The 12,857-nt window shown below is 31.7% G+C and overlaps 1 protein-coding gene across 3 annotated transcripts in view; it reads right to left on the bottom strand.

Annotated features, from left to right (window-relative positions):
* LOC117237064 overlaps positions 1-12,342 on the bottom strand; it is a 32,371-nt gene extending 20,029 nt beyond the window's left edge. The window contains exons 1-2 of one of the 3 annotated variants that reach the window (XM_033500675.1): positions 12,016-12,342; positions 3,530-4,271 (exon numbers count right to left, since the gene is read on the bottom strand). In XM_033500675.1, coding sequence (XP_033356566.1) covers positions 3,530-3,803 — 274 coding nt within the window. In that variant the 5' untranslated portion in view covers positions 3,804-4,271; positions 12,016-12,342. The remainder of the gene's footprint in view (positions 1-3,529; positions 4,272-12,015) is intronic. The other 2 variants (XM_033500677.1, XM_033500676.1) reach the window with 2 other exon arrangements.
* Between the last annotated feature and the right edge of the window lie 515 nt (positions 12,343-12,857).

Below are 12,857 nucleotides of genomic sequence, written 5' to 3'. Positions count from 1 at the left end.
TTCGATCGAGATATCTTTTTTCCTCATTTCGTAGCAATCAATATGGATTATTATATCATCAAGGATGATGAGCAACAAATGAACCTGTACTTATATGTGTATTTACATGAAATTAAATAACTGATTAAGGATCACGTTTAATTAATCTGGAATTCGCTATTTGTTGATATTGAAACGGCTGGCAAACACGTTTGCTGTGAATTTATAATGTTATTACATAATTGGATTTAATTCGATGAAACAGGTTCTTCCAGTCATTTAGATTTTAATCGATTTTCGACTATCAAAGTTATCTTGTTATTATCCAGGTATGTAAATAATACACAAATAATGTGTCTATGTTGAAAATTAGATTTGTTAGAAAAAATTACTGATTGTATTTTATTTTATAATATACTGTATGTAATATTGAATTAATTATTCGTTTCTTAATAAATTTTGATGTTAACATTATTTACAAACGTCTAATTAACTTTCTAAGCAATATTATCTTGTCTAAATGGCTAATAATTGCAGAAATTTATTTGAGAACTTGAGATAGAGCTGTTGATAAGAGAAAAAGCTACCACTTTATTGCTGATAAAATTAAATATTTGGTTTTCTAATGTAAAATTTGCATATAATACAGCGAAGGAAATTTAACATTTTTGTAGAAAGTATGCAGCTTCTCTTTAACGATAATCTAACAGTACTGAATAACATGTTTATTAAATTTATTATCTACTTAATTTTATTATTAATTTAAGAAGTCTTGGAATAATTATCAAAGTAATACATGTATAAAAAATTATATTCAAACGTAGATTCTATTGGATATCAAATACGCCTCTCAAGTATGTTTACTTCTCCTTGCTATACACACGTCATTTAATTATTTGTCTCTAATATCTTATTCGTATGTCACTTACGTTGCACAATCCTTTGGAAAAAATTTTTACCGTACGTATACTGGTATCATTTTAAAAATTGCTTTGCATAAAGTATATAATATATATAATATATCAATTTTTATATTACATATTATGTATAAAATATACAGGGTGGTTGGTAACTGGTGGTACAAGCGAAAAGGGGGTGATTCTACGCGAAAAAAGAAGTCGAAAATAGAGAATAAAAATTTTTCGTTTGAGGCTTTGTTTTCGAGAAAATCGACTTTGAATTTTCGCTCGGTACGCGTGCACTTTATCGCGTCTCGTTATAACGGATCTCACTGTAGATCGTTGTCTCGATGCAAAAATTAAAAAAAAAAAATTTTTATTCTATATTTTCGACTTCTTTTTTCGCGTAGAATCACCCCATTTCCGCTTGTACCATCAGTTACCAACCACCCTGTATAATATATCGTATAGAAATGCTTATATGTAATTGAATTAGTTGTATATACTATAACGAGTTTTATTTCTGTTCCTTGTTACAATATAGGATTTAAAGATACATTTCTTGTACCTTGGAGATTTTATAGATTGTTATAGAACAGCTTTCAGGCTATTGTTTCGAGTAATAATCAGAAAATATCATAATAAATAATATCAATTTGATACGATACTAATTATATATTTTCTTATCAATCAATCTATTTTCTTATCACAGAATTCAATAATTCCAAAAGTTACTTTCTGATATCAATCACAAAAGTGTGCCTTCTGCAAATTTATCATACTCTTCAAATAAACATTGATATACTAATAAATGTCTAAAAGTAAAACTACGTTTATAATACATTAGTACCTTATCCAGAATAATTAAACGCTTTCACGAAAGTATTTGAACACTTATCGCAAACTGTTATGTTCATATTGTATGTTGAAAGTCATTAACATTATAAGATGCCACTAACAGTATTATATCGAATAAATTTGAAACCAATCTAGAAATGTACATAGGAGTTACAAGATATTTATCGTGAACATGCATTTAGTAAAAACTTAGTATACAACATGAAACTATCTTAAGCAAGTATTAAATATGATCCCGCTGAATATTGACGCTTATTAATATAATGGATAATGTTATTGAACATTTAAATACTTTTGTGGTCTCTATGAACTATAACTTGGGTATTCACAAACAGGAAGCGACTTCCGATGTCGATAACGTTTTGATATGTTGTTAAGATGGGGACTGTTAATCATTAAAAGGTTATTATTAAAAAAAGTTTACACAAAAGTACGTAATTTTCTTCATACCATTTATATTTAATAGAGCGTGAATAACCGAGACCTTTTTTCCCAGGTAACCCAGGTAATCTAGATTTGACCCAGATCTAACTTAAACTCATTTCGAATTAACTTAAAATTAGATTTGGGTCGGGTCAGATTAGACATTTTTTGAGTCTATCCTTTTACTTATTGATATGTAGTGGCACAGGAGTCAAAGGACGACGCGAGTCGAGAGCGACTCATGCTGTTGTTTTGCCTCAAGACATTGACTCAGCCTTGATGCAGAAATGTAATGATAAACAAACTGCGGGCAAAACAATGTCACCGCTACGTGCAACCGTCGAATCAAGACGAATTCAAATTTTCCGACTTCTCCCCGACCAGTATAAAACGACACGCAGTATCACACAATATCACACAGTATTGTACAATACCTACACAGTATCTCTGAGTATCTGCGAGTATTACGAGTATCTAACAGTACCTACAATATCTTCGAGTGTCTACCGAGTTACGCGACGAGCATTTACGAGTATTTATTCCGCGATTTTATTCTGCGATTTATACTTTGTACTAACGACTCACGTATACGGCTGTATATTAATTTATTATTCTAAATAATAAAATAATAAAAACCTCACGTACCAACGTCCCCTTCACATAGACATCTACATATACTACAATATCAAAATACAAAATAAGTTTAAAACAAACTCTTTTTGATAATAACTTTTTAATAAGCGGTGACCCGCAACTATATGAAACCTTTACAAAACTACGCAAGGTGATGACCTTGGCAACATATTAAAAAATATCATTTAATTGTCACATATACAGGGTGGTTGGTAACTGGTGGTACAAGCGGAAAGGGGGTGATTCTACGCGAAAAAAGAAGTCGAAAGTATACAATACAAATTTTTTTTTTTAATTTTTCCATCGAGACAACGATCTACAGTGAGATCCGTTATAACGTACCGCACGCGTACCGAGTGCAAATTCAAAGTCGATTATCTCGAAAACAAAGCCTCAAACGAAAAATTGTTATTCTATATTTTCGACTTCTTTTTTCGCGTAGAATCATCCCCTTTCTGCTTGTACCACCATTTACCAACCACCCTGTATATTCCCAGATTTGTTTCAAATTTTACGAATATAATCATGACAAGCAAGTCTGCCATTTATAGCCAATACTAATTAAAAATTCAAAATGTTTCGTATAACACGTATAAGTATAGTATATAACACACACATATTCTTAAACGTGTCTATAGGTGTGCGAATATTTTTTTATATTATTATATTATTTCATATATGAAATATGAAATAATTTTTAAAATAATTATCCATAAATGTGTCAAAAATAGACTTACCAAGTAACAACTGTCCGCAAGAAGTGAACATCAGAAGATTCGAATCATCTTTAGGCTCCGTACTCCTCAGTTTCTGTCGATCATCCGGATGTTGCTGTGTTCGTGGTTGTTGTTGTCGTTGCTGTTTCTCAGAGATAAGGATCTCCTTCGAGTGCTTCGACTCCAAACAACTCTCCGGCTTCAAATCCGATGCGCACGACTCCTTCGAGTCCTTCGAATTACTCGAATCCTGACTTCTGACCGTCGAATCAAGCGCAATCGTCGCGTTCTCCATGCTTCTTCTTCTTTCTCCCGTTAGAGGCGTTTTAATGCATCACTATACACACCTGTTCCTTCCTGTTTCTTTACCATGCAGCGTTCCAGGAACGTTTAGTTATTTGCTCTTGTCTCTCATGAGCTTCCTTTTTTATTTAACTCTCTCTTTTTCTCTTTTTCTTTCTTCTATTATTTTTCTTTGTGCCTTGTATAAAATATTCGTATTTTATTTGATCTTTTATATCTCGTATATTTGTTTAAAACAATCTAGGAACAGCTACTATATTTCTCTTGTTAGTTTTATTTTAATAATCATTTATTATAAATTGTATAAGAGTTAGGATTAAAATAACATTTTTGGGAGGAATCGTCGCTTTTTCTGATTGGTTTTGCTTCGAAGCGACACTTTGTATCGTGCGATCAGGTAAAGGTCAATAGACGCCGAGGTCGCTGATCCGGTTAACACACTCCGTTGAATCCCAATGATCTGTAAATTAAGCAAGCAACAACTGTGTTGATAATCATTCAACAGTATCGAAGTTGCGGTAAGAGGAACGTTCGATTTCTACCGAGGGTTAGTTATATCATGGCGTAGTATTTTATTGAAATATACTTTCAGTATAAAACAGCAAAGAACGAGATAGTGAAATCAACTTAGTTTCCATCAGCAACGACAAATGATCTCGTATACAGAAAATTATAAGAACAAAATATATAGAGTGTACAACGAAATAAAAGAAAACATGGTAAATGCATTTTCATTAAGTTGCTATTTAAAAGGAACTTTAATATAAAATATTAAATTGCTGCGTATGAAATATCTTTTATTTGAAGTTTGGATTTGACGAATTAATATCGCTTATTAAATTTTATCCTATTGTCAATTAACGATATATTACGGAAGAGTAAATTTGTTATATACCACGTATATTCAATGTTAAGAAGATTTATAGAAATAAAATCTTATTATTAGAATAGCCAGAATATTCGGTTAATTTTCCTATACGAAGAAAAGTATCGTGGCAGCTGCTAGAAACGTCCTCTAGTTTATCTAAGCAATTTTTTGATGCACAGTTCGTTAAAACAACTATAATAATTTCATTCCAAGAATTTGTTAATTCTAGAATCGATAATTCTCGTAAATCTGGAACAATGGAATTAGTTATATATACATATACACACGAAGAAAATCTAAACAGGAATACAGCTTTATCATATCGAATTAGATAATCGTTCGATTAATAATATAAATTAAATTACTCATACTAGCCCAATCTTTTTAGTCTAATTTGAAATATCTAATTGTTTTGCCTCTTTTTTAAAATTTAGTTTTGAAATATAAATTTTTCTGTGTCTTTTTTATTAGAACTTTAATAGAACTTAATTAGAACTTCAGAGATCTTTCAGATATTTCTCTTGCACTATTAACTCGCTGTTTATAAAATTAATAATTCATGTTTCAACGGAATAACTGCTGCAAAGTAGATGATTCTAGAATCATATATAGTGGAGAAAAAAATTTTTTTCTCCGATATTCCAATTTTATTTTTGATACATTAGATAGATTTTTTCCATCTTTGTATTCGCTGGTAATAATTAGAGCTATTTTCGTATTTAGTTGTAAAAAAAAAGTTATTCAAATATTTCTATTTCATCTTTAACTTGCATGCAAACATCCTCAACATTTAAGTCAATTAAAATAACTTATCCATGAATGAATTAACAATTGCGAATCATTTTATTTTATTATACAAACACAACATTTTTTTAAACGATCTCCTAATCTCATTTCTAACAAAGGATATATTTGTTTTATTTACTTTGATAATGTATTATTTCCATTATTTTTACTTTCATATTTTGTTATTTGTGCTATCATTATAAAGCCAAGTACGTGTGAAGTTCAATGCCTTTTGCTCAAAAAAGTAGAAATATTTTTAGAATCATAGTTATCCTGCTTAAGGAAAACTTAAAGAATTACAAGAGTAAGATAAGACATTATAAGATATACAAAATAATATAAGAAACATATTACATATATTTAAAAGTACAAGACTAAAGTCTAAGAGTTTTAAAAACTAAGATAAGATATATACATAAGAATATAATATAAATTAGTAATTAATATAAATACAAATTAATATAAATTTATTAAAACTAATATATTGTGTTCACATACAAGTAATGTACTGTTTAAATTTAAAACCGAGTGTACAATTAATGATCGAAGATCGTACCAGGTAGTAAGTTTTATTGCAATAAAAATAACTGATTTTAACAATTAATATGATAATATTATCATTTAATAAATATATGTTGTTCAACCTAAATTAGTCGCTAATAATCTTGCAGTCGATGGAATGTCAATGCAGTCACTGTTATCATTATCATGATCATTGCTATCAATACAAATTATGATGTAATCGAATCATTTTTAAATCAATCGTATTTCGTTAGATATTTACAAGGTTAAAGAAAAAATAAAATAATCGCCACGATTTTTCATTACAAATTTTTGTTACAAATTTGTTTACAACATTAACACTAACATTACCAATATTCAATGTTTAATCTGAAATTGTACGTTCATTGTTATTTTTTTTGTCCATCTAACTTTATGTAAATTCTTACGTTATCTGATTCATCGGTTTCTCAATTTTTCTTAATATAAGAATTTACACAAAGTTAAATGAACAAAAGAAATAACAATGAACGTGCAATTTTAGATTAAACTTTGAGATCGGTTTGACCGGGCTCTGATAATGTTAGTGTTAAACGTCTTCTTGTTTTGTCAAACTGAAAGCGTGAGATGGGGCACAGAAATCAAATATAAAAATTCAAAGGCAATAATAGTGCTAACTATGGCTCGTATTTTAATAAAAGAGAGATAAAGAATAATTGAGACAAGCTGAAAAACTTTCTCGGCAAGCGAAACAACGATATTGCGTGATATTACTTAATAAAACGCAATGGAACGCGTCCTTTCGTTTTTCAACATCGTCTCTGGCGATAGCTCAATAAACTCGGCGTCGCTGTTACCTGAAACGCATCGTAAATCGATCCTCTTACGTTTGTTGGCTAAGAAAAATACCACGCAGTGCTCAATGTCTGTAAATCAAGTACAGTTAAGACGATCAACCCGGAAAAATTCTATACTTCGTCATGTGCAGCGACCTTGAAGTAACATGAATTCGACCTTCTTCCATAGACGAAAGAAGAGATGAAATTAGAATTATAAAACATTTTTTTATTCAATTTATCGGTTTCCATGTAAATGGATTATGTGTACGATTTTGCAACTTATTTATTCGAGTCTTGAAAATACGATTTTACTAATCCCAAACTATTTGAAATATTATTTTTTCACTTTTTCCTCTATTTTATCTGCACAGTAATAAAGAATAACGAGATTTGATAAAATATCCAAGAAATTTCATAACGAATACAATACGCTACTTTGAGGAAACAAATATATACAACATCGTCACTAGTTTGACTAATAAACTCGCAGTCGATGCAACGTAAAACGTAGACGTGGGAGAAGGAGAAAAAGAAGATGAATTTAATTAATGATTATTAACGAAAATTATTCGAAAATTTTAACAATATTGCACTTTACTGTACATGATATGACAGTTTTAATTTTTGTTTGGAAAGAATTTTCATCAGTCGTGACAAGATGTATTACTATAGCAGTTGTTGTTAATATATTAAAGTTTGCATTAAAATAAAAATTTTATATATATATATATATACACAATATATAGTATACTATCTTAATATGTTGTATCTTTGTAGTTTTTCGAGTTCTGAATTTATTTTGTACTTAATAAAATAGTTTGCGTATGATTTTGAGAATCTCGTTGTTAATTGATATTTAGGAACAATAAAATACGACTAGTAATAATATCGAACTTTTGAACATATATACAGGACGAAACGCAAGATGCAATTTCTGTTGTGTTTATATCAATGTTCACTACTTCTTTATCTATTCAATTATCGTGCTCTTATTTATTTCACGCATTTGCTGTTAAATGTCTGATATTCAATAACAAAAGCGAACAATTTACGTGGCCCGTATCCGTCGAACAACTCTCTCTTACAAACTAATTTTACTATCAACCAGGTAACATTTAAATATTCTCTATTCACACAATTCGCCCACAACCATACTTCCGTATTTCACGTGATTAATTAACCAATTAACTGTTTCCAACCTACTTAACGCTTTTGGCATAATACGCGCGTAAATTCATTCGTAAAATTTTAGAAAACGTTGCGTCGTTGAACGACGTTGTTCCACGATGGATATTTCACGGTAGACGAAACCGGCGGCGGCGTGTACGGTAAATTTCTGACCGGAAAAGGATCCTCGGCGCAAGCACGATGAGTTGCGAACAAGCACGCAACAGAGGCCTCGCTGCTAAATGGTGCAATTGTTACAAGCGGTGGGATATGAATCGGTTAACAGAGTAGTGGTTTTTCACCTGTTCGTGGCCATAATATCATCGGACGACGCGAACAAGAACTTTCACACGTAAACGCACAGCTTTACAGTTATGTACATTGTTAGCTATGCGCTTGTTTTGCCTTATGCTGACGGATGGCACAATCCACTATTGGATTGAGTCGTTGCATTAATTTGAATGCGGAATACTCGTATGTAATTGCGGTGTAATTATTTGCACGGAATGCAGTGGAATATTTGATGAGATTGGATCGAGGCTCTGACAAAGAGAAATTGAAATCGAAACAAAAAAGGAAGTTTCCCATTGTATATTAAAATTAGCTTATACAAGTTACAAGTGTCGGGATACTTTGGTCGATCTGTGATAATAATATGCAATGGTACGTCTATATACAATTACAATTACAATATACAATTTACGTCCATATCGCGTGTCTTATATAAGACACTTTGAAATTTTATTAAGACTGCAATAAGATACTGAGATACGACTAGAAGAAAGCAGTCTGAAAACGCGTATAAGCAAGTTACAAGATATTTACGCATATTGAAGCATATATTTAGTATAACAATTAGCCATCTTAAGCGTACAAAAGTAATTAAGCATTATAATAGAATAAATAGTTTTGTGCTCTCTGCGAGATATAATATCGTACTTGTACTAAATATCTTGTCATTTCTATGTACACGTATACGTATATTCCCAGAATTGTTTTAAACTCTACCAATATGGTCATGATAGTCGAGTTTCATAACAGTGCTAATGAAATTTCATAATGTTTCGCACAACATACATACTATGCTCATAACAGGTGCCTACAAGTTTCGAATGTTTTCTGCACAGAGGATTAGAATTGTTTATAATATACAGGATGGCAGGTAACTGGTGGTGCAAGCGGAAAAGGGGTGATTCTATGTGAAAAAAGAAGTCGAAAATATAGAATAACAATTTTTCGTTCGAGGCTTTGTTTTCGAGAAAATCGACTTTGAATTTTCGCTCGGTACGCGTGCGGTACGTTATAACGAATCTCACTGTAGATCGTTGTCTCGATGGAAAAATTAAAAAAAAAATTTTTATTCTATATTTTCGACTTCTTTTTTCGCGTAGAATCACCCCCTTTCCGCTTGTACCGCCAGTTACCAACCACCCTGTATATGGGAGTGTTTGTAATACAACATTAAATTGATATAAATTATTTTATAGCTCTGATTAGTATTTTTGCATTGAGTTACATGAATTTGAAAATTGTTACGTTATTTTATTGCTTTTCCTAAATTAGGTTGTTGCAACTTTTTCATTGATTCTTTACAGTCGCATCAACCACTATAATAACTTATTAGCCACTTAGTTGAGATTATAGATTGAGTTTTATAATTTTTGGGAATGATCGATCCGTTGTAACAATTTTAGCAATTACAATGTTTGATTAAAAGTTTGTAAGATACCTTTAAGCAGTAGAATATTTTTGTATTCATCTTTGAATTTTTGTATTAATTTAAAGGGAGAAAACAAATTTTTTATTCGACAACCTGTATTCCCCACTTTAATGTTTTAAGAAGTAAGTAAATGTTGCGTGATAAAATATGTAGTTTAGTATATTATCGTCTTAAAAAATAAATAAATTTTGCACGATGAAATATATATTCCAACATATTATTATTTAACTTCGAAAAATGTAATGGAGATAGATATCAATTCAAACATAACATTCACAGGAGTTCGAAATTTAGGGGTAACATTGAAATGAAATTTAATGAAAAGGTTGAACGGAAATTTTCATTGAAAGAGTAAGATTTTCATTATAATCGTCCTTCACATATTCATGTAACTCTTTCAGTAAAGTGCGAAAAAGAAACTGGCTTTGCAAATTTATTAGGAGCATTTATCACGCGTAGAAAATGATTTACGTACAAGTGTAAATCTAGCCTAAAATATTTTACACAGATCTTCCATCTAATTAGACGAAAAGTCGTTCAAATTATACTTCAAACCATTTTTACATATAATCTCATTGTTAAGTTGAAGAAAATGATTTATACGCAATTAAGGATTCTTCTAAGAATAGCATACGCATATTTTTTACTAAATTATCGCAGAAAAAAAGAAGATTGTCCAATGGTCTAAGCAATTATGTTTCAAGTCATTTCGCGTAGTTTATTGTCGAACTATAATAAATTATTCATACATAGATACGTATCTTTCGCAGAATAATTTATACAGACCTTTCACCAAATTATAAGGAAAATTGTACCAGAACCAAATCCATTACCTTTTCCATTACCGAGGATCCACCAACAATAAATCTTGTCTTTTAAACTCGATAAAGATCTTTCCTCGATTTAAGAAACTTTCTTCGATCAGCAAACCTGCTATATCTCGAATATCTCACGCGATCTTGTTACTTAGCTTAAACATTTATCAATTATCTACGGTTGTGTTATCTCTTCCCTTGAAGATTTTGAAGGTAAATTATTTTCATAAAAATTCATGACAAACTTTCTCTAAATAATATAATAAATTCCTCTTATCTTCAAAGTTACAAGGTATCTGAAAATTGAAATCTTATAGGATCTCTCGATCAAATAAAATCTTTTGATCATAACGATATCCCAGTTCAATTTTCTAAAGATTCGATTGTACATTTTCTTTTTTGATACAGTTCATTAAAAATTTATATTAATATATTATATCACAAAATCAAATCTTACAGCCGAATAACTTCTTCAGATCATTTCAAACATGGAATACTTTCTATGTCGGCTTACGAACGTTTTCTACTGTGAATCTATCACGCTGTCAAAATTAATATATTGCACAGGGTATTTATTGTTTCTTAATTTCACAAAACTCTATCTAATCTAATTATTAGTGGCTCATTAAAATTTCCTTACAACAATTTTCGTCAGTAAATTATATTTCATACAATAACACACTAAACCTTCTTATAGTAGTTTACTTCAACAAGAATTCGTCAATTATTAATAACTTCATTAACTTCTCAAACCTGTAAATTTCTCGTTTCACAGTTCACTAAAATAATAAATATCATATTTATAATCCATAAACTTACTGCCTGTTGAAATTAACATTTCACACGATCCCATTATCTGGCTTAACAAAACCTTCCCAATGATAAACCTTTTCAATATAATTCACTAGATCACAATAAGACAACATCTTTTTCTTTATTATTCAACAGTCTACGTAGTTGTTGAAATGAAAATTATAAACTCTCTTACCATTAAACCGTCTAAAAGTTAGAACTAAAAGTTGACACGATCTAATTTCTTGGCTTGAAACGTCCCTAAAGATCAGAAATCTCTTCTATTTTACAATTTCCTCTTTTAAAGTGAGCGACAATTCTACTCCATTTTCTCTGTCAGAACAACCCTCCAAATCATCCCCAATCAAATATCTTTCTTCACCAAATTAACTATCGCACCTCTGATTCTGTCACCTTCGAACTCAGCCTCGGATAAAATCGCCCAATCTTCACAAACGAAGCATTTCTTCGTCAGAAAAATCTCTCACTATCCGGTGAACGACCCGTCAAACGATTCGTCAAAACACGACAACATCAGATACATGGAAATTGTCGCTGCATTTGGAAGTTTCGGATTGTCAGCTAATGGAAAAGCATCTTTTTTTTCGAATGTTAAAATTGGAAAATTGAATTCTAGCGACGAAATGTCGCGTTCCAGAACACTGTGCGCTCGTAGGTTGCAGACGAGGTCGCAGAAGACTCGCGAATGAACGTACCAGGTCGACGTAGCTCGTCGCAGTTCCTCCTTGTCATCACATGATCCGCCGCAAGGGATCGTAACACACTTCACTGATCGAACGTCACGCACTTATATGTTACGGTTACACCTGGTCCAGATCGCGGTCAGACACTAGGAACGAAAAGGCAAAAGACACTTGTGCAAAGTGAGTTCGACTTGTGATACTCTTGTACGACCGGCTTCTCGTACATCCGATCGGTGACTGGAGCGTGTTGGCTCGCACGGCACAGTTCGCGACTACTACTCTCCTCGCGCCTTTCTCCGTCTCTCTTTCTTCCTTTGCATCAAGGTGTAACACCGATGATCACCCCTCTACCTTCCCGACCCTCTCTCCGTGGAATAGCCGTCGTTCTTTCTACCATGGAACACCCCGAAAATTGCTCAACGAGCGATCAGCGATCCTTACGCGCTAGGTAAATCGCGGCTAACGCGCGCGCCGGATTACCGTGGGAATCGAAGGCTTCCGGCTGTAAAGCTTGCTTTTCATTCTAATTACGCTTGTAATTACACTAAGGATGTCTGTGAGTTCTTTATGGAATTTAAAAGTGAAATGCTCTACGTATAACATATATAAATATGTAAAATATTTAGAGTACAGTACTTAAGATATTTAGACGAAACAAATTGCTATTTTCATTCCATTTCTTTAACCGGGTACGCAGAGCCATTACCACTATACAGGGTGGTTGGTAACTGGTGGTTGGTAAATAGAAATTTTTTTTTTTTTTTTTAATTTTTCCATCGAGACAACGACCTACAGTGAGATCCGTTATAACGAGACGTTTATTCTATATTTTCGACTTCTTTTTTCGCGTAGAA

The sequence above is a fragment of the Bombus vosnesenskii genome, unplaced genomic scaffold (genome assembly GCF_011952255.1).
Source record: "Bombus vosnesenskii isolate JDL3184/JDL3185 unplaced genomic scaffold, Bvos_JDL3184-5_v1.1 scf7180000013355, whole genome shotgun sequence".
In the NCBI taxonomy this organism is placed as follows: Eukaryota; Metazoa; Arthropoda; class Insecta; order Hymenoptera; family Apidae; genus Bombus; species Bombus vosnesenskii.
The sequence above is the reverse complement of the archived record's forward strand: the minus strand, read 5'-3'. Positions and strand labels throughout refer to the sequence as shown.